Here is a 26,922-nt window from a genome sequence, read left to right as displayed (position 1 = left end):
CCTTCTTTTCTCTTCAAGTTTATAGTTGATACTAGTAACCTTACACGCAGTCCCCTGTAAGGCCAGTCCTTAACATGCTTTCTAACTAGGTTATTATTACTACCTTGGGCCATAATAACCTATATAATATGTTGCCTGGCATGGGCAATGTTAGCCAGCATGCGATTGAGCTACGTCGCTTCAAGACTGGTGCTCCTGGCGGGGATCTGCGGCGGCGCGCCTCCTCATGACCAAGGTGACTCATGACCAAGGTGAGATCTTCCCAGGAGACGTCATTATTAGCAAGTCTGCACAGATTATTCAGTACACAATCTAGCTTACCCGTCTTGGTTATTGAATTATCAAACTTCTACCCTGGCAAGAGTGATTCAAGGCTTGATACCATCCCCTCCTCGCGTCGGTGGTAGCTCGCTTACAGAGCCCAACACATCACGCGGACGGCCGTCTTGCTGTGAGGGAAGCTCAGACGGCTCTTGCGGACTTTCTGGACGGGACCATCGAGATGCCACGTAGCTAGAGGGCTCTATGGACGTGGCCATACTCGGTGGCGCTGCCGTACTCCTCACGCTGTGCAGTCTTGCATCCTGGGTCGCTACACTTTGCCGCCGTTCTTCTCGGCGGCGAACAACCCTCCTGCCTATAAGGAACCACACAAACAGCAGAAGGGCCACCCCTGCAACACTGCCAATAACGATGCCGGCGATGGCACCGCCAGACAGACCCGGTCCGGGGACGGGTGGTGGCGTGGGTGTGCGAGTTGGAGCACGCGTCGACGTCGCTGCTCTCCTTCCCATCAAGTCCCGAAGAGCCGTGTTGGTAGGGTCATATCCTCCCTTGGGGCTCGTCTGCGTTGCGCTGCCGTACCTGTTCCCACCGACGGCCTTGTAAACGTCGCTAGGTACGACATTGCTGGTACGATTTGGTTCGAACAGCCCCCAGTAGTCCTTGTAATCTCCTTCATTATAGCGTGTCCCCGTCCAAAAGTTGTGTTGCGCCCACGCTGTGTCGGCAAGATCGCAGGCATTGGGGTTCGTGTAGATGCCGCCAATTATGAGCATCTGGGACATTGACTTGACCATGTTGCAGGAAACGCTGTAGTGGCCATCTGGCCGTGTGCCATTCCCAGGATTCTTCGGATCCGCCTTGATCCAGACGAATGATGGGAGTGTCAAGATGTATACATCATTGAATGAGGTGACATTGACGACCGGGGGCGGTACGCTCAGGCCTCCCCAGAGGTAACTTTTTCTTTGTGAGTATCGCCAGCTGCTTTTACATCGTTGGGAAGGACACCAGTTGCGACTTACATGTTAAAACTTGACTTGTCGGGGGCCCAGGCCACGTCCATGCAAAACTGGCGTCTATTTTGCGGTATCTCGCCGGTTGCCATCTGAGTCGACCACATGTTGCTCGTGGCGTCGAACACGAAGATCTTGTCAAGTGGCTGGGGGTCCACCGTTCCGTTGCTTGAATTACTGACAACGCCTCCCATATATACCAGCAGGCCCTGGGCATCGCCCGCTGGGATCCAAACCATGGCACCTTCTGCTCTTGCCTCGTTGTCTTCTGGGCTATTTTTCGCGGTAAAGCTCTTCGTATCGTACTCGTACTGGTAGAAGTTTGAGCTCATTGTTCGCGGTTGACTCCATCCACTCATCGAGGCATTACTTATCCATCCTCCATAGTAGTACCCCATACCGGTCTGGGATACCCCGACTCCAGCGCCATACGAAGCAATCTGTGCGTTGATCTCGCCCGTGTCAACCTTCTCCCACCTGTCGTATAGAATGTCGTAGCTTAAAAGACGGTAAGGATCGCTAGGATATCCCGTATTCCATTCGCCGCCATATAGATAGAATTTCTTATTGACATTATCACCCCATAGAGCCCCTCCGCTTACCGTGGGGATACTGCCAGGTTGAGAGTCAGTATTTTCTGCCAACTACCAGTGGTTGGGCACCAAATCCATCAAGGGCATTTATGTTGCACAATGCAGACCCGCCTCTTGCAAGTATAAACGAAATGAAACATCAAGGGCTGACTTGCCTGTCGCTCTTGTTTAAACTCATGGTCAAATTAGGCCAAAGCTCATTGTTTCTACGCACCAGGTTATTGAGATCGTGATATCCTAGCAAGGTATCTTTAATACCAAGTTAGCCGTGTCATGTTATTCTGTTTCATTGGCATCAACATTATCTTTGTACATCCATAAGTTTGACGCACTGGAATAATTTTTGTGAGCTCGAAAGTCGTTGTAGTTCACCCAGCCGCCGTCAATGTACAGCTTGTCATCGATAACCACCGTCTGATGTCCAAACCTGCGACAAAAGTTGTCCACTTGGCTTAGGGCAGTAACCCAACTAATGGCGGATAAGAATAGCAGTGCTAGTAGGGGCAGCTTGCGTCCCCTAGCCATGGTTGCCGACTGATGGTGGTCCATATCAACGCGATGAAATGCGGTGCCAGAGATTTCATCACCAGGAATTTTCGGAGCCAACCCGAAGACATGGGCTGTTGAGTCGAGAAGAGTGATGTTGCGTTGACGACCTGCTGGGTATCGACCAGGTTTTGAAGCTGCAGCCAGCGGTGGAATTACACCTAATGGTTGGACATAATTACGCCACTTGGTTGAGTGTATATATGTATTGAGTTTATGCCACTGTGTCAGGTGCCTTCCAGTTCAGACCTGTCGGTATCATTGCGTTTTTGCATTGTTGCTCAGCTGCTTGACATGGAGTGCCGGAAGGTTATATCCTGCTTTTCTACCATTCTCATACCGCCACGAAATTTGGTGACACCCATGGCAAGGAAAGGTTATGCAGCTGTCCCGTATGTTGAACGCCATCAACACACAGCTCCTTACGTAGAGGAAGTCCTAAGATGCCTCACAGAAAACCCTTGTGCCCCCCGCGCATAACTATAGTATAATTTGCTAAATCGTTGATCAGTCTCGTTCCTACGGCTCGCCGGCAATAGAGAAATCGCTTTCAGAATAAAAAATCTCCACGGAGGTGTCGAATTCGATATTTAACCCAATAAATATGCGCCATATCCCGATCGAGCTCACACCACATCTAGCAAATGGGTTGGTGTGCTCGGTTTTGGGTTCTGCTTAGCGCCACCGGCTGAGGAGCCCTCGCTGTTCCTATTTGAACTAAATTGTTCAGCTTTTTGCTTCGTTGATTTATTATGCCAACATTTAACACTGTCTAAATGCAGGGGAATGCAGGAGCACTGCAGGGAAACTAGTTTACCATGACTAAAGGGTTTCTGACCCCTTCGAATCTACCAGCTAACAAATGTTTGCGTGAATACAGCCTCGGGGATGCTGTACCAACGACTCACAATGACTGTTAAGCTCTAGTATTTGCCTTCTACGTCTGCTGTGTAGAAGAGCACAAAATTTGTCCCCAGCACTGCTAGCCTATCATACTAGTCATGGAGGATATAATTCAGCGCATAGAAGGCATTGCCGTTTTGCTGCAGCTGAAGCCACGACGGCGCTCTACTTATCAGCCGCCCGCCTACTCCGGCCAGGCTGGGATTGTGGTGTTGAGCAGCCCTTTCAGCCTCGGCTGCGTCTCAGCAGACGAACATGGGGTCGAGGTCCAAATGGCGCAGAGAAACAGTGTACTGTGCCTACATTGTGATGAAAAGCAAGACACTCTAGGTCGTCATTCATTGTTACATTTATTGCTGGAGCCTGGCACAAGCTTCTTCCCTACCACATCTGTCAGCGGTGAGGCTGGGGTGGAGTGGCAAATTACTTTGGAAATGGTATATCCATGAGCCACAAATGCTAGCTAGAAGATTTGAAGCCATTCACCCGTCTACGGCGGCCATCCTACGTGACGCTCGGCTAGTCCAGCCTCAGAGATTACGCGAAAGCTCTCCCCTGCAAATGTTGCGGAGCCGGACCCTGCCCAGAGCATTACTTGTATGATTTATATTAGCATTGTAATTGGAATATCGTACAACATCAACACACTATATCTAGCCTGCATGAGCCTCTTCTAGTTATAGCCGCTATATGGATAGAGTGACATTTTATCCTTAGGCTTAGATATAGTCTTCTTAGCGTTTCAAGAAAGAATGGACGGACGGCTCAACAACACATTCCAACAGCCAATTCGTTGGTTACACGCCCCCGCGGTGTAGTCGTGATAAAAGTGTACCCAAAGGGGGTTGAAAAATCCGAGGCACAGGCTACTGTCACTTATCTCGACATAACTTTGGACGGCAAACTCGGCACTCGTCACAACTTGAAGCTTTTTATCACACAAGTAGCGAGTGAACATAGCTTCATGAAGTTGCTGCTTGAAGTCCGTATTCGTTTGCCGCTTTAGAAATCTCTGAGCATTAAAAGCATGACTCTTGCAACTTCACCACATCTCGAAGCATGATCTGCTGGCGGCGGAGTGCCTGAAGCTCATCAGTCTTCTGGCGGAGAAGGACATCCCGAAGTCTCTTTTAGCTATAGCTAGGAAAATAGAGGCCTTGGAGGCAATCGGCACCCTGAAGGCATATGCTGTCGTTCCTCAGCGGTGTCAAACGATATTCCGCCCCAGTCGAGCAAGCGTCCTGACCCATACTACTGGGACCTTCGTCCTCTTGACTTGAGTAGTGATCAAGGCTGATTGACTCTCTGTAATCTATATCATTTTGACAAGCGGGAGGGGCAAGACTCATTCGATATGCACCGGCTTGTGCGTCTAGCGATGCAAAACTGGCTAGAGAACGAGGGACTGAAGAGCTGTGTATCGTCTGCGATACAGCGGCTTAATTAAGTATTTCTGTTTCTAAAGCACAAGAACAGGGACATGTAGATAAAATATCTACTGCACGCACAGGCTGCGCTGGAGTTTTGGGAGCACCCTAAAGGTGGAAAGGGGGATGCTAGGCTTTTATATAATGTAGCCTAAAGCTATTATATACTAGGATAATTAGGCAAAGCAGGATTGAAGGTGGCCGACGTAGAGCGGAAACGGCACTTGGCAAGCAAGCTTAGGCCTTAGCTGCAGCTTCCTGCTTTGCCTCTTTAATGTAATATATATAATAGGAGCGTCCCTACTTACTTAATACTTATAAAAGCTAGCTAAAGAAGTTAAGTATTTTTATTAAGATTTTTTTATTTAGCTAATTTAAGTTTCTTTATAGTTTTTATAAGCTAGTTATACTTTAAAGTAATATATAGCTTTCTGTCATGGTCTGAGCTATGCTCGACCTTAATGGATGCGCTGCAATGGATGCGCTGCACTGCAATGCGCGATAGGGGGACAAGCCCGTGCAGGACCTATATAGTGCCAGATTGAGCAAGCTGTGGACAGCTTGTTCAATACGTACCCTTTTGACTCAACGGTCAAGGGGTCCGGCACACCACCGGGATGACTGCGGCTGGCACCCGCTATGGCCCAATAGGGCTGGTCCATCACACTTTCTTATAATATCTTTAAAGCTACTATTTAATATAGCTTCTTTATTACTTTACCGTCTACTTATAGTAGTTAAATTTAAAGTAAAGTTTAGTAGTTCTCTTTTAATAAATATAGCTTTTAAGCTAAGTATAATAAAATTACTACTTACTTTTATTTTAAATATAAAGTTGTAATAGACTCAAGCTGTAAGCTCAAGTGTACATAAGGCACTAACATAGAGCCTTGTCGAATACTTGTTGGATACTTTATATATAATAGTTGTTCTCTTAGTTTTTATATATATATTTTTCCTGTTAACAATATATAGAATTAAAATAATATATTATAATAGACTAGCCCTATTAGGCTATAGCAAGTGCTAGCTGCAGTTATCCTAGTAGTTTGCTGAACTCTTAACTATTAAGCTAAAAGTGTACGTAATAAACAAGCTGTCCTAAGCTTGCTCAATTTAGCACTATATAGGTCACAGGCTATGTCCCATCGCATCGCGTCGCGTTATCGTCAACTAGGTAGAGCATAGCTCAGACTATAACATATATATATAAATTATAGACTTCAGTGCCTCTTTTTAGAGAGTATTATATAATTCTCTCTTTTATAGCTTAATTAAGGCTTTTTTATATTATTTACATAATATCTAGCGTTAGTGCCCCCGCTATCGTGTGACAGTTGCGCTGCGTCGAACTAGCTTCAAACATCACACAGTTGGACAGCGCAAGCGGGATAGATTTCAGGGACATCTCCAGAGCCCCTGCATCTTGGAGCTGTCGTGTCGACTTCGTCTCCCTGCAGCAGATTGAACGCGTCCATACAAGACTGAGAAAAAAGATATAGCGTCGAGCATAATCAAGGAGCTGTCAAAAATGGAGGCTCCCACACCTGATGCCCCGCCCAAGGAGCAGCTCGATGCCCCTCCAGATGCCAACGCCCCGTCGCCTCAGATTCCAAAAGGCGAAATTCCGACTGAGCGCAAAGACTCGCCAATCACTAATGATGGAACTACAGTCGCAGACGCGGGGTCCTCACTTCCAACTGACGACGTTGCTGCTCCCGCCCCCAAGCCTCAGGCCGCGACTGGTATCGACAAGACCAAACCAGAGGACTTTGACGGGGAGGTGACCACAAACAACGAGCTGCCCTCGGCCGAAACCATCAGGAAAATCGACGACTACATCGTTCTTGACCGAGATGGCAAGTCCAAGACATTCAAGAGCCTGTATAGTGGGAATAATGTAGCGAGGCGAGTGCTGGTGGTGTTCATCCGACATTTCTTCTGTGGCGTAGGTAGCCGTGTTCCACCACGATTTCGTTGAGACTGCAATAGATGCTGACTCGACGGCTCTCAGAACTGCCAGGAATACCTACGGACGCTCTCGGATTCAATTAGCCCCGATGTCCTCCTCCAACTCCCCGTCAGCACCTTCATTGTCGTCGTGGGCTGCGGCGACCCAGCTCTCATCAACATGTACATCGAGGCGACCAATTGTCCATTCCCGCTGTACACCGACCCCACGCGCGCACTCTTTGATGCGCTCGGCATGACCAAGACATTCGCGCTGGGCTCCAAGCCCGCGTACATGAGGAAAAGCATGTGGAGGAGCACGCTGGACAGCATCGGCCAAGGACTCAAGGTACTTCCCAAGGGATTGTCTCTCAAGTCCGGGGACCAGCGTCAGGTAGGCGGCGAGTTCCTCTTTGAGCCACTTGATGTCGTCACGCCCATCACGACGCCCATGTATGAGCGGCCTGCGGCGATAGGGTCGACCCAAGGCGCGACCGGCGGCAGTAGAGACCGCGGGGATGACGAACCTGTGGAGCGGAAGAGGATTACTTGGTGCCATCGGATGAAGACGACGCGCGACCACACCGAGATTCCCAAGCTCATGGAGGTCCTGGGGCTGGATGGGAACGGACTCCCGATGAAAGATCAGGAGACGTGGATAACGGCCTTGCAGTCCGGCAGGGGTACAGGGCTGACCATGGCCAGCAAGATGAATAAGCTGAGAGAGTCGAATGAGACCAAGGAGGCATAGATGGTGCAACGGCTCATCGTTGGACCATCGAAAGCCATCGTATTGGGATTGCAGCAAATTTCTACTTGCCGAGACTGTGACGTAAATCAGCGCGTTGGACACGGAGTTCTGTGCTTCGTTTAGAAACAGGCCAACTCTTATCATCTTGCTGCATCCGTCCTTGAATACCATGTGCTGGTTGATTCCGTGTAACTGGGATCATAGTCCGGGAGGCGCTTATAGGAGCCCAACTCACCGAGGCCGATTCAGCGAGTGCCTTGGGACCTCCAAGGTTATAAGCCCAGCTTCAACAGAACTAGTTTGCTCCTAGCATTTAAAGAATGAATGCAGCAAGATGATTACCAGTATAATCGCTTCTAAACAAAGCACATTACGTACCGTGTCGCATTCTCAGATTAGTAATCGTGATGAGCCAGATTGTCTAGGTACTACCGAGATGTCTTATATCCAGCGTCGTCAGTCATGAACCCAGGATCCGTCCTCCTCGCTCCGCACAACCTCATCCGCCCTCAAGCGGCGCGCCATAATCTCCTCTCCATTCACGAGATCATTCTCAACTGCCCTCTTGTCCCCCTCTTCGATCGTGCCGACAATGCCCGCCCGTACATGTCGCTCCCTCAATCTCTTCCTCGCAACTTCAAATTCCACCTCGACGAACCACAGCTCATCGAGAAGGGCTGCAGCATCCCGCCATACGTCCCTGTCCAAGGCGAGATAGTTGCCCTCCAAGATGACAATCTTGTGCGTTGGCAACACGGCTATGTCGTCCTCTTTGGGGTCTTTGACAGCATGGTCAAACGACGGCGCCAGAATCGGCAGTGCTGATATCGGTTCCCGAAGCTTTTGGATCAGGGTGAGGAATTTCCTTGCGTCAAAGGTGAATGCCGCGCCGCGACGAGCGTGGGCATTAGCAGGATCCGGCATGGCGGAAAGCTCGTCCCGGGTGAAATGAAAGCCGTCCATGGGAACGTACGTTGCCGGCGGAGGGGCGGTTGGCAATGTCTTGGCGGCATGTTGGTTGAGTCTTTCGGAGACTTGTTGTGAGAGCGTCGTTTTACCTGAGAAAGTTGGACCTTGAAATTATTCAAACGGCTTAGCTCTGAAGATTTTTACCTGATCCGGGGATACCCCCAATGCCAATTACTGTTCAACCGCAGAGTATCATGTCAGTCGTGGCCTCGGTCTGAGTTAGAGTGAAGGTTGGGAGCGGGGGCCCTTTGGCTTGTGGGTGAGCTTACACAGCCTCTGTCCAGGGGCCGCTTGTTGATATTTGCTCCATGCCTTTTCGACCAACCTTTGGACCTGGGAGTCCATTTTGGGGATATATTTGACCAAAACCAAGGCAGGGATGTCGAGGAAGAGGGAGTATGCCGAAGTTGTAGGAATTGGCGCTCAACCTCGGGAACCCCACGTAACCGACCCCACATATGGAACTGTCACGTCAGTTTCGAGGACGGCCTCTGTTCTGTGCCAAGTATTTCCAAACATGGTTGACTACTGTAACTACTTTGCGTTGGCCGCTCGGGAGAATTCGATGCCATGACAACGTCCATGGCCTGTCCGCTGTTCCTGGAACTGCGTCGTTGTATGGGGGTTTGCGCCAAACGCCTGCTTGGGTCGGCGCACCGAGACTGGCCTCTTATATCGTCAAAATGGAATTGCATCTGCTAATAATAGCATGCAAGTTGACGCACGGGAAATCCCAAGAACTAATGCGTGGCTTGCTGCACAAAGAGAAAGTCTGCTGCTGACAAAATAAACTGACCGGCCGGATTCCGCTCGCGGGGCATCTCTAGACTCTGGCCAAAATCGTGTTCGGCCATTTTTGTCTAAAGTGGCGGGGTACTTTGATCAGTCGACCACCTTTTTTTTACGGGTGCGACCATCGATTGACGCTGCCCACTTCACCTTCAAGGACGTCGTCAAGATGGCAACCCAAGTCCCCACGGACGCTCTGAAAGAGCTCAAAGGTAAATCTAACATCTGATCATATGCACCACCGACCTTGTGGCTGATACGGGGCTCCATCTGCAGTGAGTGAAGCCGCAAGGGCAAATGGCAAGGGCGCAAAGCCTGCGCCTACAGTCGACGATGATGGCCACGCAGAGGATTCTGACGACGACGCCGATGAGAATGCTGCCGGCAACGGCGTCGACGGGGCTGCCAAGAAGAAGAAGAAGAGAAAGCCCAAGAAGAAGAAGAAGAGCCCTACCGCCCAGACCGAGCCGCCGAGCGTCGTGGTGAGCCAGCTATTTCCCAACAAGAGCTACCCCAAGGGCGAGGAAGTCGAATACAAAGACGAGAACCGCTACCGGACTACCAGCGAGGAAAAACGTCATCTGGAAAACTTGAACACCGAGTTCCTGAGCGATTACCGCGAGGCCGCTGAGATTCACAGACAGGTTCGCCAGTATGCCCAGAAGTCCATCAAGCCCGGCCAGACCCTGACCGAAATCGCCGAAACCATCGAGAACAGCGTCCGGTCTCTTACAGGCCACCCGGGATTGAACGAGGGCGACGCAATGGTTGCTGGTATGGGTTTCCCGTGCGGGCTCAGCTTGAACCACTGCGCCGCACACTACACGCCCAATGCCGGCAACAAGATGGTTCTGCAGCAGGATGACGTTATGAAGGTAGACTTTGGTGTGCACGTCAACGGCCGGATTGTCGACTCTGCTTTCACGGTTGCCTTTGAGTCCAAATACGACAATCTGCTCAAGGCGGTCAAGGAAGCCACAAATGCCGGCATCCGCGAGGCCGGTATCGATGCCCGTGTTGGTGAAATCGGGGGCGTCATTCAGGAAACCATGGAAAGCTTCGAGGTGGAGATTGATGGCACCACATACCCCGTCAAGAGTATTCGCAACCTGACTGGCCACAACATTTTGCCCTACAGCATTCACGGTACCAAGGCCGTGCCCATTGTCAAGAGCAACGACCAGACCAAGATGGAAGAAGGGGATGTCTTTGCCATTGAGACTTTTGGAAGTACCGGCAACGGCTATGTAAGAGACGACATGGAAGTTTCCCACTACGCCAAGAACGCAGACATCCAGCACGTGGACCTACGCCTGAGCTCAGCCAAAACGCTGCTCAACGTGATTAACAAAAACTTCGGCACCCTGCCTTTCTGCCGTCGTTATCTGGACCGTCTGGGCCAGGACAAGTACTTGCTTGGCGTGAGTGCAACCTAGCTTCTTGTGACGTGACGGGATTCATGACGCAGGCGCTAACTGCGGTTCAGTTGAACAGCTTGGTCAACAGCGGCATTGTCGAGGCCTACCCGCCCTTGTGTGACAAAAAGGGCTCATATACTGCTCAATTCGAGCACGTAAGTCGCAACTGCCTACAACGGGGTTATCGTATCGTGTGTGCTAACAATGGTAAAGACTATCCTGATTCGGCCAACCGTGAAGGAAATTATTAGCCGCGGAGACGACTACTAAGCTGTAGAATCTACAAACATGAGATAGCATCTGAAATAATACTGTCCTATTTGTTAAAGCATGATGACGAGCCGAGAGTTGATCACGCACACCACAAACTCATACTGACGTCAAGTTAGAGACGGTCGGTTTTTGCGTGAAGCCGAAGCTGAAGGAAGCTCTGCCGAGGTAGTCCAGTGAACACAGATGATGAGGGCCACCGGACCGCGAAGCAATCAATGCCGAGGATAGATTCAAATGCTTGCACTGAGAAAGCCTCGTCTACGATAAAGGCTCCCTCCCGGCTTCCTCCTTGTTTGCCACCCTGGGCTTCTCCAGAGCAGACTTGCCGAGTCGACTCTCTTCTGCCGATGTCCACGGGCAGACCGTGTCGGCCACACCACACACCCAGACGCCCGAGCCAATCAGGGCTGTGTAGTTGTTTTCCGCTCCCGGTGTTTTATCGCGCGACAAAGATGAAATCGCCCACATCGGGCTTAGTGCAACCCAAACAGGAATAGTAAGCGACGGTGCCACCGTAAAAAAAAAAAAAATACCTGTCTGCAGGCGGCGTGCACGCTGCATTCGCTCCGAAGTAGGCCGTGCGGAGCGAACTGAGTGGCACCTGAGGCAAATTTATCTACAGCCTCTGCCCGCCCCCTTGTCAATCAGGAATTTCTCTCCTGAATAGAAAAAAGAAAAAAGACTCATCCCCAACGTTTCAGCAAGCAATCATTACGGGTTCGAAGCTTGTTCGCCGCTTTTGTTTGGCGCAAAACACGACTGCGAGCATTGCCATTTCTTCTCCCTTTTTTGTATCCGGCGAGTCGACTTTCCCTTTTCCTTCGGCATACTCCGTACATCTTCACCGTCCGCAGACGAACTACGCGCACCTGGCCCAGTGAGTCACGAGCTTGGGGCCCCGTCAACAAACACACCAGACTCGCGCGCAAAATAATACCACAACCACCGTCTGCCGAACGACGTCCCAGAACCCTGCGGCGCAAAGGCAACGCAGCGTCAAAAAAACCCACAATGAAGGTCTTCTCCAACGCCGTGACATACAACTACTCGTGGGACGAAGTGTCCACGGCCAACTGGCGCAAGTACGGCCCGTGGAACAACAAGTCGGAGCACGTCATCGCCGTGGACACGCTCTCGCGCACCGTCGACCCCGAGACGGGCATCCTCCGCACCGAACGCCTCATCACCTGCAAGCAGTCGGCGCCCGAGTGGCTCAAGACCCTGATGGGCAACTCGATGGACGTGAGCTACGTCTTCGAGGCGTCCTACGTCGACCCGGCCCGCAAGGCCCTCACCATGGTCAGCCAGAACCTGACGTGGAGCAACCTCGTCAACGTCCAGGAGGAGGTCGCCTACACCCCGCTGGGCGCCCACCAGACGCAGTTCCAGCAGTCGGCGCGCGTCACGGCCCTCTGCGGCGGCTGGCAGCGCATCAAGAACAGCATCGAGGACACCCTCGTCACGCGCTTCAAGGAGAACGCCCTCAAGGGCCGCGAGGGCTTCGAGCGCGTCCTGGAAATGAGCCGCATCGTCTTCGCCGAGGAGAAGGCCCGCCAGCGAGCCCTCCTGTAGCCCCCGCGGCTGCTCGTCTTTTTTTCTCTTTTTTCGTGCACCACGCCGCGCACAATGTACCAGGAATCATATAGAATGGGGGCGCTCATTTCTTTATTCTTTTTTTTTTCAGCCGCGTCATCTGTCAAGAATCTTTGGAAAACGGAGTCGGTTCTTCCTGCGAAACACAGTCACAAACAGGGAGCGCCATACATACACTTTTGCAGCATTTCTAGCACCGGCGTTGGGAGACTCGACAATAAAAATGGAGGGTGTTTTTTTTTTCCGCGCTTGGCTTTGTCTCATTTTCATGTCCGCAGTTGGTTTTGGTTGCTTTACAACGCCTGAGCAATGGGCATAGAGATTCGCGGGTCAACGATAGACGAATAGATTCTCTGCCTTTACTTTACCCCCCGGGGAGGCCTCCTACAATGAAAATAGTTGTGCTTGTCGCCATATCAGCAACCCGCTCTTCACCATGAAATGTCGTCCGATTTCGGAGTAGATACTCTGCCACTGTGGGCGCGGCGCGGGCATGACAGTTTCGGTCCTCGTCACTCGCGTCGCGTTCATTTGCATGACTGTTTGGAATTGCAACGAGAACTGGAGTTTTGTGTCACTCCGCAGATGAGCGTGAATCGCGCCCGTATCGACCCCCCCACTATTAGCGGAGGTCCCGGCCTGCCAAGGGGCCGTGAGAAACTGCAGATAAGCTGTGGGCCGGCCGGCCATGGCTTGGCTTGGGCCTTGGGCCTGCCTTGGCGACCGAGACAAGAGATTCAGCAACCATTTAGGGTCAGGGTTATCCATGTGACAATCTCGCATTCTCACAGACCGCACTCGGCGACAAACATGGCGGCTCTGGCTCGTGGCAAAGTCAAGCGCAATGATGGATCCAGAAATGATGGGATGTGACCGAGACACAACAAGGTACCCACTTTTTTATTCTTTGGATTTTTTTTTTTCGTAAATAATACATGACCAATGTTCGTGGCCAGCTCACAAGGCGACATACAACTCTTCGTATCTACTACTGCTGCATAATAATGTCAATCCGAGAAGCGACTCGTGCACATGAGCTCAATCCAAACAACTTCGCAGCTTCCCCTAAAACAGCCATGATACATAGCGGTTGTAGAACTTGGACCATCCTGTACTGGCGGCAATCTTCTCCTTCTGAAGATCCAGGAAGTCGTTCTCCTCCTGGTCAACAATGTCCTTTCCGGCGTAAAAGTCGGCCTCATGTGGTGCTACTGCACGGCTCTTGGTAACAATCATGTGCCCAAATAGAAGAATCAGGTAGAGAGGAATGCCTAGATAGCCAGTGATAAAGTTTTGGTAGTCAAAGGATACGCCGTCATGATGAATAAAAACATCAAAGTTCTTCGTGAGTAGGATGAGAATACAGAAGAAAAGAGCAACGTAGGTCCCAACAAGGCCCTGAGGGGCGACATACGGCATAGCATTGTCGGGAATGTTCTGTGCGCGACGAGCCTTCAGGAAGTAGATATAAGTGACCAGGAGAGAAATCCAAGATAAAAGACCAAAGATGGTGGTCAGGTTCACAAAGTATCCAAAAACCTTTTTGGAATCATCGGAAACAACCATGAAGGCCAGGCAAGCAAAAGCTGTACCGACGGCAAGGGCAGGTACAGGAACACCCCGGCTGTCAGTGCGACGGAATATGGCGGGAGCAGAACGGTCACTCGCCAGTCCGTACAGGGTACGGCTTGCAATATAAAGATCCGAGTTGGCGGCAGAGAAGACGAAGACGCAAATGCAAGCATTGATGATATGAGGCAAGCCAGAGACACCAGCAATAGTGGCGGCGACAACAAAAGGACTAGCGCTGGCGCCAGTCGTCTGCTTGTTGGCAAAGGCGAGCTTCTCGTGGTTGTAAGGAACAATCATGCCCACAAGTAGAACGCTGAGGCAGTAGAAGAACAAGATGCGGTAGAATGTGAGCTTGATGGCCTTGGGAATGGATCGACGTGGGTTCTGGGCCTCGGCAGCGGTTACGCCGACCAGCTCAGTTCCAAGGTAGGCAAAGGTAGCGTTGACCATGACGGACCAAAATCCCAAAAATTTGCCCAGAGCGCCGTGAGGACCCGATTTGTATAGCTGTGCAAAAGCGCCGGGGTCATTCCAATATCGGAAGCCGGTGGCATCGTGGTTCGGTCCGCCGCCGCAAGCAATAATGAGGGCGAACAGAATGATTCCAATCACCACAATGACCTTGAACGAGGACAGCCAGAATTCAAACTCGCCGAAGAACTTGATTCCTCCAAAGTAATTGATGCAAAGGATGGCAACGAGGAAAATTGCGACGAAGACTCCAGGGTTGACTTTGTCGCGGGGTACCCAGAAGGAAATGACGAGGGACGCGGCCGTGAGCTGATTTGGGGTCACGATAATGTACTTCATCCAGTAGCTATTGAAAAGTCAGGTCAGCGCATACTTATATAACACTTGGCCCCAGGAAGCCGCTGTTGGGGAGTGTAGAGTCGCAGAGCGACGCCAAGGGGAGCAAACTAACCACCATCCTAGAGCGAATCCAAGAGACGGGTGGCAGTATCGGGTGGCATAACCGGTGAAACCCGAACTCAGGGGCAACCAAGCAGCCATTTCACCAAGACCAGCCATAACCATGAAGACCAACATGCCGACAAAGGTGTACGAAATGAAGAGAGAACCGGGTCCGGCCTGGGCAAGAGCCTTGCCGGTTCCGACAATCAGGCCAGTTCCAAGAGCACCACCAATGGCAATCATGGTGATGTGACGAGCCTTGAGGCCCTTGTGAAGCATGGTCTCGGGAGACGTCTCCAAACCACGAATCTCGACGTCCTCATACTGGGTGTGCCTCAAGCTTGCCTTTTCAGGATCGCTTCCGTTGCCATCACCCTTGCCCGGGCGGGCATAAATGCCCTCGGAATTCATGGCAACGTGTGGGCGGCGTGTTGACGAGTGAGCTCAGAGTGAGGAGAGTGAGGAGAGTGAGGAGAGAGGTTCGAACGACGGGGGAAAAGACGGCAAAATACGCGAAGAAGTGTAGAGAGAGGGAAGTCGCGTGACGACGGGAGACTCGACAAGTCCTCGGTGGCGCCTGCCAAAGCAAATATACCACAGCAGCTGCAGTGCAAGGGTGTCAAGGTTGGGTGAGGCAAGGAACTCGATTCGATGTCAACGGTTGCTTCTTGCTGCTGACCCGGACGGTGCGGCTGACGGATTCACCCAGGCTCGCCACGAGCAATGCAGAAAGCTCCTCGCCAGGAAGAGTTTGGGGTGGCGGACGTTGGTCACGAGCAGTAAGGGCTTCCCGTTCTCATGTATAACTAGACGATTTCGGCAGGCCGACAATTTGTTGTGCACTTGAGCCTTGAGCCTTGAGCCCTATGGGCCCTCTTCGCATGACAATAGTCCGTACACACAAAACATGGCCAAGACGAGCCCCGGACTCTAACCCACGAGTCGTGAAGACGGCATTTGCGTCCATTGTCAGCCATCTATCTGGCTGGGCCGAGCACACAATTACCCGGAAGGCCTGCTCCACGGGCTCGCCGCCAGGACAAACTCGGTTGGCAAAGAGGTCTAGGAGGTTAAATGCTGACCAGGGCCGGATAACACCAAGCGCAACCCCCGCTCGCATGGTGTATAGTCGTTAGTTTGACTGTTGGTTCGTGTGGTGTGAGTGGAGTGATGACTTGGATGCGCTTTTTATCTTTCGGGGAGGCTTGTCCACGGACCGTCCAGCAACAGCCAAGGCATGGCGGATGGACGGGCAAGTCGTCTGGGCGGAGCCTGGAAGACCGAGCTTGCCAAAGCCGGCCTTTCCTTTGATATGAAGGGATACCAGTACTGGTGACGTGAAGAAGTCGTCAGCCGTCGAATTGGGGAGAGGGAAAACAGGTCAAGCGTCATCAACAAAGGGTCAGGACACGGGACCCGTGACGCGCCCGCTTTTAGAGGGAGCTTGGAAGGTTCCTAATTAGTACTCAAGTACCCAAGTGCGCTTGGTGGAGTGGAGTGAGCTACTGCGAGTGCAAAGATAAGTACCTAGGTACTTGGGCATCTCCGCAAGCACCCTGGGTACTCAAGTACTTAGGTGATTACCGTCCACGTGTGGAGTAGCTACTACGAGTACTTAGACTCGTAGCAGCAGCAGAGGACATGCTCGGTATCTTGCCTGCCAAGTCCCGACAAACTGAAATGGATGGTCAAAACGTGGGCCGACAGCAAACGACATGGGGCCATGTAACATTGAGATCACTCTTGCCTGCGGAGGTAGTTTGAATCCTGGACTCGTGGGGAAAAGAAAAGACGAGTTTTTCAATTACACGCGACCACAATTAGAGCAAATCTCCATGCGCACTAGTAGTATAGTGCTGCGGCCTTGGGGCTGCCCTAAGTACACTGTCGGGCCACAGCCCTGCTGGTGGCGGTAACGTAACAAAAGTCAGCCACTCCGACGGCAGGTGCGGATGACTGCAATAGCAATAGGACCCCGAGCCGAGTTCCTGTCTGCAGACGAGCCCTTCGAGCTGATTCTCCGTGATACGCACGAGTCGTTCTCTTGCACCACACCCCAGCGATCCCCCAAACCCCGCGGCGATCCCCCGGCGCGCGGAGAGCAGTTCTAGAAGACCAAGTGGAGGGCCAAGAAGAAAGGTTGAGACTCGGCATGGAGGCGGGGTTCGCGTTATCTACGCACGTTCCCCAGGAGCTGGAACAGGCGCAGACGGCAGCCCCACTTTTCGGAAAGTAACCCCTAACCCCAACCCTGGCCCAATGCTTGGTGGTGCGATGGGAAATGTTCAGAAACGCACCCGACTGTATGCAGAATGGTCTCAAACGCCCTCCAAGAGGCCATTAATCGCACCGGCGAGGCTTGGCCGAAGCCCAAGCAAGCCCAGCCACATTCTGTTTCAACTAACTAGTGGCTTGGTCGAACGAGTCGCCAAAGATTATTTCCATCCAGTCTTCCAGAAAAAGAGTGTCAACTCATTGCTGCCGCCTGCAGCAGCAGAAACACCCCCCCTCTGCACAGTGCCATGGTGGTCGGCATTAGCGTATACTAGGCCATGACATGACATGACGTTTTGGCTAGGTGACTCGCCCAGACAAGGGTGAGCAAGTGGCAGCTTATATTGAACGGAGGGGTCAGCAAGTCTGTCCATGCGCCCAACTCCTCATTGTCGCCCCCGGGGAACCACCAAGTCCACTACTAATGCTTTTTGGCGAGCTGACTGGCGGTGTAGCGGCTTGTCTTGACTCTTGAGCCTGATCTGAGCAGAAAAAGCCCGCTCCATGTTATGGATGGAGAAAGGACATGCGCGTTTCCTGGCCACCTTGTTGCGATAACGATTTATCCATGTTCCTCAACGGCAGCCATCTTGATTGTCTTGTGAAACGTCAATCTGACTTGACTTGGAACTGGACCCAGAGGACCCAAAGTCATCCGACCTCAGCCATTGATTGATATTGTTCCTTTAATTCACGCCCAATGGCCGCCGGTGTTGATTCGGGTGTCGCCATGAATCGGAACACGACGTTAGGTAGTTACAGGGCCGGCAGCAAATCGGCCCGTGGAACAGCTTTATCCCCTTTCCTCTGCCATCCGCAGCGTATTTGCACGCGGGCGCAACCGACCAAGTTCTGGAAGCCATCGTGTCCCGTGGCGTCCACGGCGAGCAGCGGCCATGGCAACACCCAAATATTTGGCTCGGTAGCATGCTAAGTCACAGACACGTAGCTCTCGATATGCTGAGAAAGCACAGCACCAACGAGGAGACGTAGGCAACACCCTTGTCGAGGCCTCATGCGTGCAAACAAGCGAGCATTTCCTGGCGGAGCATACGGCAGCTGGCATACGTGAAGAAGTTGACCGAGAAAAGGAAAAGGCTCGACATCGACAGTCTCGCCGCACACAGAGGTCTGTTACTGCATCTACTTCGTGCGTACACAAGGACCCTGCCGCCGTGGCCGATTTCGTCTTGACTGCCTCTCGAGGCCATCACGCCGTGGCCAGCCTCCACCATCGACCACAAACCATGGGAACTTGACACAGCGGCACTCTCAACGCAACCCTGTACCTGTAATGATAAGGTCGTCGGGGACTTGGCCGGTAGATTAGCTTGGAGTACGGACAGGGGCTAAATGCCCCATGGCACGCCGTCCACCTCACACCTCGCTACCGCAACCACCTAGTAGCAGACGTGTAATCCAGACTTCTTCCGCCAACGCAACAGCACAAGAACACCTCTGCCCTCTTCCCTCCGTCCATCCCCAAAACCACACCACCTGCCGATGCCTCACCAACGAACGAGTCTTGCAGGAGCGCCTAGGCACAAAGGCCACGCAGCTACATTGACGGTATTCCTGCGCGCCCTGCTGAAAGAGCCTGCCTCGAAACACAAGCGGCATCGGGAAAGGGCTCGAGGGATGATACGCTGGGGTTGGTGAAGTTGTCAAAAAATGGAGGTGGCAGACGGCGCGGCAGGTCGCAAAAAGTCGCAAACCCCAGGAGGGGTTGTGGCTGGTTTTGGTGAGAGACTTGGCACTGATGTTCGGAATGAGTCGAATATTGAGCTGTCACGTGAATGGACATTCATATCATGTTGGTGTGAATCGTGGGATACGACGTGTCGCTTGAATGGAATCATGTGCACGCTGACTTAACGATGCATAAACACTTTTGTCCACACACTCCGTTCAACAGAGATGACCCCTCATACCGTAACAGAAACGTTTTAGTTTGATACTCGGAGGTAATATGTACCGTTTTCTTCCCGAACATATCGAATCGTCACCGACTTGGGAAATAAGCTGGCCAATTCCCTCTCACTTGCCATGATGGCTCGATAGCTCAAATCGTACATGGTAGATCGCAAGAGAGCGGCCTCGCCAAAGTGGCTGTGATCCCGGACCATGACGCGGTTTGACAAGGCTATAGAGATGAGTGCGAACAGCAGCTGCAGGCCCATGATTAAGCCGAGAACAAGGTGCACGTAGGCCCACGAGTTGATGTCAAGGGTAATTCCCTGGACAGGCAGGCGTCCAGTTGCGTTGATGTTGGTATTGGCTTGAGTAGTAGTCCAGATGACGCCGGACGCGAAAACACTCGTGATGACTCCCATGAGGACCGTGTCGCCGCCAGCGGGAGACCCATAGAGCGATTCGGCGGGATAGCTCTGAAACTGGATGTGGTCGGTGAGGTTGGTGCCCACGGATGCTCCGTAGCCTTGCAAAGCAATAGCCGCGGGGGCCATGAGTTTGATGTTATCCCCGAGTCGATGCGCCTCGAGAACGGCATTGACCACTGGGCCTACGGAAATATTGCATCTGTAGAACCAAGGGTCGCTGTTGGATGCTTCAAAGGCCGAAACAAGGCTCCATCCGACGTGTTGGTCTGTTGCTGGATCGACAATGAAGGTCGTTTGGTCGGGGCCATTCTTGGTGGGCACTCTGAATGACGTTGCGTTTGCGTCGGCAATTGCGATGTCGTTAAAGTCGCCGTTTCCTCCTCGTGTCACCCTGAAAGCTCGGCATTTCGAGGTGGTGGACACCGAGCGGTTCGTCGCCGCCATGAAGTAGTACGGTAAGTTTTCCGGTGTAGATTCATAAAAGGTAGAGTGGCATGCTGTTGAGTTGTCGCATGTCAGAGCTATCGTGTCCGGGTTGAATAGCGTGCCAGGCGTTGGAGGACTGAAAGACACAGGATAGCTCACGCCACTCGCCAGGGCAGACATTCCATAACTGCAGCCAAGACAGGTTAGTGAGCGTCTTGAGTAGTGTTACAGTGTCTCTCACGTTTCTGGAATCAAACGCACTTGTTTGCTGTGAATCGAAGTGCATTCAGAGTCTGCAGTTGTGACGGCGATTTCTGGCGATGCGCCAGCACTCTGTTTGTCTGAATGCTGGTCAAATCTGGAATAGACACGATGCCGTCGATCGTGGGGACCACTTTGTCGGCGCCATTGACGTTGTATGTCAAGCCTAGACAGGCCAGTCCAATTTGCGCAGCCTCCAAGCGAAGTCAGCGTCAGGTCCATTGATCAGCAGTACCTGTTCCTTCTGGGCGGCATACCACATTGATGAGCACCCAAATGACGACATAGAAGCGAAGGGTGTGTCGTTGAGAGAGGTAGAGTAATTGAACCATGCGGCTAATATTTTCGCCCTGGAGAATGAGATCAACCTAGAGAGTGTTAGACATGTTTGTTCTCTGGAAGGGTAGTTGTAAGTTCAGTTGTCCGAGGGTGCCAACCTCTCGAGGTTTCCATTCATTCAAGCTCAATACCCACCACCGCAAGGTGGCCACCATGTGTTTTAGCGAGCTGGCTAGGTTCAAGCTCAGAAGGATAGACAGGCCGACAATTAACGCGTTGAAATCCGTCTTTCTCTTTTTAGGCATTGCCATGTTCGTTGAATACCGCCATAGCACAACGTATATGGCCGCGCAGAGAACCAATGTCACAAGCCATCGCGATAAGCAAGCAGCCAGCAGTCTCCGTAACTGCCGGCCTTTATGGAGTCGCTCGTACGTGAAGCTATTGGCTCGAGACGAGAGACGATAGGACTTGGTGGTCGTATCTGAGAAGCTCTCCTTCGGTGAGCCCATATTGACGTCGGCTTACATTGCCCAAAGTAGCAATGAGAAGAGCGCGGCAATCGAGGCTGTGGATTGACCAGCTTGTGACGCGAAGAGGTTGTTTGGGCAGAAAGAATGTGTCTTTGGTGGCCTCGCTGTTGGCTGACGTTGAGGGTTTAGTTATAAGTCGAGCTCAAACGGGACAGCCCTATGGCTGCCCACCGATCCAAGATCTAGGTCCCTTTCTCCAGGAGCCATCGGTCAAGTCAAGTCTTGCATGTCCGAAACAGATAAATAGTAATACAATGTACCTGATGATGCAGTGCGGCACTTTTCTGTATTAATGATCGACAGTGAACTGGACAGCCCAAGCTCCGAGCTCCACCAGGCTTGAGAAGCCTTTTCGGGTTCTTTTCCATCAGCGGCGTAAATCACTCGTCGCCGTCTGTTAATGGCCACATCGTGTGGTGGCACTTGGAGCTATGAGTTGCCGCTATTCATCGATGATTTCAGCTGACTGCAGCTGAATGTCACGGGAGACGGGCCTCTTGGCCTACTCGGGGATTTGTCCCTCAACCCCACGTTGCTCGCACAGCCGCTGCTGAGGGCGCACGTTCACGCTCCCGGGAGGCCGCCTGGCCCACCGTCCAACGCATCCCATAATCTCACTCGTCCTCTTGTATCAGTCGCAGATGGGTAGGGAAAACCTCTGGTTGTCAAGTTCCTTGTATGGTTGTATCGGCTCTTCGGTGACAGCGACGCAAACAGACGCTCCGTTGCAACGCTGTGTCTTTGCCTCTTACGGATCGGACAAGTCCATCTGCACACTTGGCAGTCGAACTGCGCTTTGGGATATCAGCAGGCGGTCATTAACCAAGACGAACGGGCTCGACCAGGAGCACTTTACAAGTTGACATTGTCCATCACGCCGCTCCGTCATGTTGCTCCCGGAACAGCCCTATTTGGCTTCGAAGCGAGCGGCGGGGGTTGCTCTTCAAAGCGTTGCGTAGATGGCCCAGGCCGTTGTCCGCTAGAGGGGGCAAACCGGTCAATGGCACTCATTATCGAGCATGCTCACCGGGAATGTTGAAGGGCCAATTGAACCAGCAAATCGCTAGGTATTGTCAGAGTCTTGCCAAGGTCGACTTTCGGTAGTAGGAAATCTTGTGCCGGCGTTTGCCCGAAGCTGACGCCGCAACGCCTCCACCAAAGGCAGCGCCTTGCCCAACATTCTGCCAAATTCATGCTGAAGACCAAGCAATACGTTCAAATGGTTCTATATCAACTGAAGCCGTTCCGCAATAGCGGTCTCCAATTTGAGGAATTGCACCGTCTACGGCTCGAGACTCAGCCCAACCCAACATCTGTGTTGTCTTGCCATGAACTACGGCAGTCTCTTCGCAGAGGTATGGTCGCTCGGCAATGTGGCAGGCGGCGCCTCTGGCTGTTAGCCACCATCTCCAGTCCAAACCTAATGGATGATAGCCCCAGACATGTTCGGCACCCAGCTCAGGTTGTCAGCGTAAAACGTGGAGAGATAAATCGCCAACGCAATTAGGGTCAAAAGGCCATGCCTTTCGGTATCGCGAGTGTTTGGCGGTGAGCCTAGAACAACCCAGCCTACCTTCTCGCGAGTATGCTACACAATGCATGCAGTACAGACCACAGTTTTACTGGTCATTACGCAGATTTGGAGGTTATAGTGACGAAGGCGCCGGGTCTCGCTATCTCAACCCGCCCTCGATGCAAAAAAGGGATGCATTTTCCTCAACAGGCAGCGGAAGACTCTCGTCTCCGGTCACCTCGGACCCATCAAGGCCGCCGCTCGATTGTGCGTCTTGAACAAATCTGCCAAGCAGCTTGATGTCTTATTGGATGCTCTGCTTCCGTACTTTACCAGCTCCTATTCCATAGCCTTACCCGATGCGCGCCCGGTAGCTGGCGCTCTCCTGTGGTGGAAGCTGCCCAAAAGACGTGGGAAAACACAATCTCTCCGCTTGATGGAACATCGTCCAGGCCGGCTATAGAATTGCGACATAGGCTTGGTCTATTGTCGGGTGGGCGTAATAATCTAAGCGCCTTTTTATCTCATCCCAACCCAAATCCACGAGATGTCACGAGAACCAACTCTCAAGTCCAGCGGACAGGACAAATACCAAGATGCTTCTCCAATAGGCTGGTCCTCACTGACAGCCCGTGAAGCCAACGATGGTGGCGCAATGACGCTTACAGAGAGGCTTACATACCCAGATCCTATCCGGGCATGCATTTTACGCCAGCCCAAGTCCAGACCGAAGCCACAGCAGAGAGGCGACATCGTAGCCTCGAACCGTGGAGCAGGTGAGCTATGCTCCATCAAAAGATAGCCAAGCTTATTTACTGCTGCTTTCCCACCATTGGCGTCAACATTGAGCCATCATTTCAAGTCAAGAAAACAAAAAGGGAAAAAAAAAAGATACATCCAAAATGGCCGCCCGAGAGCTCATAGTCGTCTTGCTCAACCACACGAACGAGGAGCTCTCCCTCGAGCTGGGATCCCCGCGCCTCGACCATGGCGAATGGATGACGGACACGCCAGAGTCGGAGCCCCCTGGTGAGATCAGAGCTGGAGAGAGCGGAATGTGGCGTTGCAGGTCGCGCCACGTGGGCGCGGGGGCTGCTGGAACTGTTAGCTATCGCATCGTTGGGTACGGCGAGAACGACAGGATTTCGCTGTCTTGGGATGTTCACTATGTCGGTCCAAGCAAGTTTGGGCACGCTGTCGCTTCGGAGGAATTCACTATTAAAGTGTTTGGTGGCAGCGGAAAGCAAGCTGTTGCTGTGTTTGTGCTCGGTGAGTGAGCCATGGGGTTGCGCCCAACGGACCACACGAAAGTCTAACGGCAAACTAGAGCCAGCGCGAATGTGAAGAATTTCAATATTTTGGCAAAGGCTGAAGATGGCGGCTGGAGAATTCAGAGCGGCATCCGCGAACTAGCAGACGCCTTGGGTGCTTGCATTACAGCCATGATTGTAACTCGTCCGAGTAAACTTGTTTAGGTTGTTGCTCAAGGGCAGAATATATTTCATGGAGGCCGCTGGACTACTGCACCAAACGGTGAGAATATGGTTTCTAGACATCAACCGGCTTTTTTTTAGGGCACCAACACCCACTCACTGGCTTTAGCTGGAAATAGTCAGCATGTCGGCTTCGAGTTGGATGGCTTTGTTGGCACTTCTGCTGGCACCACTTCAAGGTCAGCCAAGCCAACACGGACCAGTATAAGCGACGACTTGTTGTCTCGGCTAACAGCGCACAGCAGTCGCATGCACGGCTCTTGAGAACCGAGCGGTCCCAAATAGTCCCGATGGTTACGCGCCGGCCTCGGTGTCCTGCCCTTCGCCACGACCGACGATTCGGGCCGCCAGCGGGCTGTCGGCCAACGAAACAACATGGCTCAGCCTTCGCGACAACAAGACCATTCCAGCAATGAAAAGTCTTCTCTCGCGTTTCAACATCAGCGGCCTAGATACCAGTGCGTACATTGATAATATCGTCAAGGAAGTTGAAGGCGGGAACCAGAGCGCCGTGCTACCCCGAATTGGCGTCGCCGTGTCCGGAGGCGGGTACCGAGCTCTGATGAACGGCGCAGGTGCGATTTCAGCGTTTGACAATCGCACATCCAACTCTACGGGAAAAGGCCAGTTGGGTGGCCTGCTCCAGGCCACGACGTACTTGAGCGGCCTCTCCGGAGGAAGCTGGCTCGTTGGAAGTCTGTTCGTGCAAAACTTCACCACTGTAGACTCCATCGTCCTGTCGACGAGTGGATTTCTGAGTACGCTTTGGCAGTTTGAAAATTCTATTCTCCAAGGTGTGTTCCCTTGACGCTTGCTTCCGTCTCCAGATTGTACCCTGCCGACACGCCACCAGCTAGGTCCGGAGGGTCTGCGTCCTGGACAATACTACAACGAGCTGTATCAGAGCGTTCAGGATAAATCAGATGCTGGATTCAACACCACAATCACCGATTACTGGGGACGGGCGTTGTCGTATCAACTCGTAAACTCGACAGACGGAGGGCCAGGTATGAAGATGGATGTTGTGGTTCTCAATGTTACATGTGAAGGAGCAAAGGGCTTATTGTGATGTGCCTAACAGCGTACACATTCTCGTCGATTGCCAACAACACCGAATTCATGGCTGGCAACTCACCCATGCCCATCATCGTTGCGCTCGAGCGGGCCCCAGACCAGCGTCAAGTTCCGCCCAACGCGACCGTGTTCGAGTTCAACCCCTGGGAAATGGGGTCCTACGATCCAGAAGCGGCGGCCTTTGCGCCTTTGAAATACGTCGGTTCCGAGTTCAACGGCGGCACGATCGGCCGGACGGCGAAATGCTTTACGGGCGTAGACAATGCGGGCTTCGTCATGGGCACGTCGTCGTCGCTGTTCAATCAAGCCTTCTTGCAGATTGGCAAGGTATCAGGGGTCCCGGACGTCCTTACTCGAGCACTCAACAAGACGCTGGGGAGCCTTGGTGAAGAGAACCGGGACGTTGCGAGTTGGCCGAACCCGTTTTACAAGCTCGATGGCGGCAACAGGGTCAACGCCAACGCCAGCCTCGTCACATTGGTCGACGGCGGCGAAGCGCTGGAAAACATCCCGCTGCATCCGCTCACTCTGCAGGCGCGCAACGTCGATGTCATCTTTGCCATTGACGGATCGGCCGACACGCAGAGCTTGTGGCCGAACGGCACAAGCCTTGTAGCGACGTACAACCGATCCACGAGCGGCGAGGAGACGAACAACACTGCCTTTCCGGTCGTCCCCGACGTGAACTCGTTTGTCAATCTGGGCCTGAACAGGCGGCCTACCTTTTTCGGGTGCGGCAACGCCTCGGCGGGCGCGCTGATTGTGTACATGCCCAACACTCCGTACACGTTCTACGCGAATGTTTCGACGTTTGACCTTTCGTACAATGATTCGGATAGAAATCAGATTATCCAAAACGGATACAATGTGGTGACTTTGGGGAACGGCACTGTGGATTCGAATTGGACCGTGTGTGTTGGCTGCGCCGTGCTGGCTCGCAGTCTTGAGCGGACGGGAACCAGCATCCCGCCCGCATGTGTGGACTGCTTCGAGAAGCATTGCTGGAATGGAACGATCAACTCTACCGTCCCGTCGACGTTTGAGCCGCAGAAGGTGATTAGGAGCTCGGCCGGGCGACGGGCGCAGCCGCGAAGACGCGGGATCGTGCTGTTGTCCTGAATTGGCATCGTGGCATCGTGGCATCGTGGCATCGTGGCATCGTGGCATCGTAGCATCGTGGCACCGTGGCATCGTGGTCTGTGAGACATGAAATCGGCTCTTCCCGACCATGCAACGTTGGTGCGCTGCAGTGCAGAGATCTGCAGGATCCGACGGCGAGCATTGAAACCAATGGAGCTGGTCGTGGCCATGCCGTGCCGAACATGAACTAACGTTAATTCGAAACAAACAAGACAAAACCTGCTACCCCGTCCCGTACCAACCATTCACCATTCATTGCCTGGAATGCGGGCGTCGGGGGCGCTGCTCCTTCCATTCCGGACATTCTCCCGCATCATGACGTTCTAAGTTTCTGGTCGGCCGCTCTTGGCAACGCGGCTTCGACGATACGAGGTTTCGGAAAGCTACACGATGCTAGGCTTTGACTGTGGACCGAACCGTCAGGCTCTGGCGAGTCGGGTTTTGTTTGACAGACGCCGCTCGACGCTCAGCCTCATGTCGGCTGTGAGTTTACCGAGTACTCCGTACACAGTCGTCCCATCCCATGCCGTGGCTGGGTGGCGTTTATCTGCAGCACAGGTCTTTTCGTGTTGGAGCGCCGCGACTCATGTTCATGC

At 52.6% G+C, this 26,922-nt stretch overlaps 8 protein-coding genes across 8 annotated transcripts; 4 read left to right on the top strand and 4 right to left on the bottom strand.

The window, feature by feature from the left end:
* Positions 1 to 368: 368 nt before the first annotated feature.
* On the bottom strand, positions 369 to 2,416 carry MAM_05526 (kelch repeat protein; the record flags this gene model as incomplete). The annotated part of the gene is made up of 3 exons (XM_040824324.1): positions 369 to 1,242; positions 1,308 to 1,935; positions 2,224 to 2,416. The coding sequence occupies 3 exons, from the start codon at positions 2,414 to 2,416 to the stop codon at positions 369 to 371; spliced, it is 1,695 nt and encodes a 564-aa protein (XP_040677649.1).
* Positions 2,417 to 6,298: 3,882 nt separating this feature from the next.
* On the top strand, positions 6,299 to 7,468 carry MAM_05525 (fmHP; the record flags this gene model as incomplete). Its single annotated transcript, XM_040824323.1, has 2 exons — positions 6,299 to 6,715; positions 6,782 to 7,468. 2 exons carry the CDS (start codon positions 6,299 to 6,301, stop codon positions 7,466 to 7,468), a joined length of 1,104 nt encoding a protein of 367 aa, XP_040677648.1.
* A 456-nt stretch (positions 7,469 to 7,924) lies between these two features.
* MAM_05524 (phosphoribulokinase/uridine kinase) lies at positions 7,925 to 8,782 on the bottom strand (the record flags this gene model as incomplete). Its single annotated transcript, XM_040824322.1, has 3 exons — positions 7,925 to 8,526; positions 8,582 to 8,611; positions 8,707 to 8,782. 3 exons carry the CDS (start codon positions 8,780 to 8,782, stop codon positions 7,925 to 7,927), a joined length of 708 nt encoding a protein of 235 aa, XP_040677647.1.
* A 613-nt stretch (positions 8,783 to 9,395) lies between these two features.
* MAM_05523 (Peptidase M24A, methionine aminopeptidase, subfamily 2) lies at positions 9,396 to 10,914 on the top strand (the record flags this gene model as incomplete). Its single annotated transcript, XM_040824321.1, has 4 exons — positions 9,396 to 9,438; positions 9,503 to 10,647; positions 10,713 to 10,799; positions 10,858 to 10,914. 4 exons carry the CDS (start codon positions 9,396 to 9,398, stop codon positions 10,912 to 10,914), a joined length of 1,332 nt encoding a protein of 443 aa, XP_040677646.1.
* Positions 10,915 to 11,928: 1,014 nt separating this feature from the next.
* MAM_05522 (protein MSF1) lies at positions 11,929 to 12,489 on the top strand (the record flags this gene model as incomplete). Its single annotated transcript, XM_040824320.1, has 1 exon — positions 11,929 to 12,489. One exon carries the CDS (start codon positions 11,929 to 11,931, stop codon positions 12,487 to 12,489), a length of 561 nt encoding a protein of 186 aa, XP_040677645.1.
* A 1,086-nt stretch (positions 12,490 to 13,575) lies between these two features.
* MAM_05521 (dicarboxylic amino acid permease) lies at positions 13,576 to 15,405 on the bottom strand (the record flags this gene model as incomplete). Its single annotated transcript, XM_040824319.1, has 2 exons — positions 13,576 to 14,899; positions 15,005 to 15,405. 2 exons carry the CDS (start codon positions 15,403 to 15,405, stop codon positions 13,576 to 13,578), a joined length of 1,725 nt encoding a protein of 574 aa, XP_040677644.1.
* Positions 15,406 to 19,214: 3,809 nt separating this feature from the next.
* On the bottom strand, positions 19,215 to 20,884 carry MAM_05520 (uncharacterized protein; the record flags this gene model as incomplete). The annotated part of the gene is made up of 4 exons (XM_040824318.1): positions 19,215 to 20,220; positions 20,295 to 20,488; positions 20,552 to 20,662; positions 20,732 to 20,884. The coding sequence occupies 4 exons, from the start codon at positions 20,882 to 20,884 to the stop codon at positions 19,215 to 19,217; spliced, it is 1,464 nt and encodes a 487-aa protein (XP_040677643.1).
* A 2,637-nt stretch (positions 20,885 to 23,521) lies between these two features.
* On the top strand, positions 23,522 to 26,305 carry MAM_05519 (lysophospholipase Plb1; the record flags this gene model as incomplete). Its single annotated transcript, XM_040824317.1, has 5 exons — positions 23,522 to 23,892; positions 23,947 to 24,067; positions 24,348 to 24,906; positions 24,940 to 25,119; positions 25,194 to 26,305. The coding sequence occupies 5 exons, from the start codon at positions 23,522 to 23,524 to the stop codon at positions 26,303 to 26,305; spliced, it is 2,343 nt and encodes a 780-aa protein (XP_040677642.1).
* Positions 26,306 to 26,922: the final 617 nt, after the last annotated feature.

The sequence above is a fragment of the Metarhizium album genome, assembly GCF_000804445.1.
Source record: "Metarhizium album ARSEF 1941 chromosome Unknown scaffold_14, whole genome shotgun sequence".
Lineage (NCBI taxonomy): Eukaryota > Fungi > Ascomycota > Sordariomycetes > Hypocreales > Clavicipitaceae > Metarhizium > Metarhizium album.
This window is presented reverse-complemented; position numbering and strand designations above follow the sequence as displayed.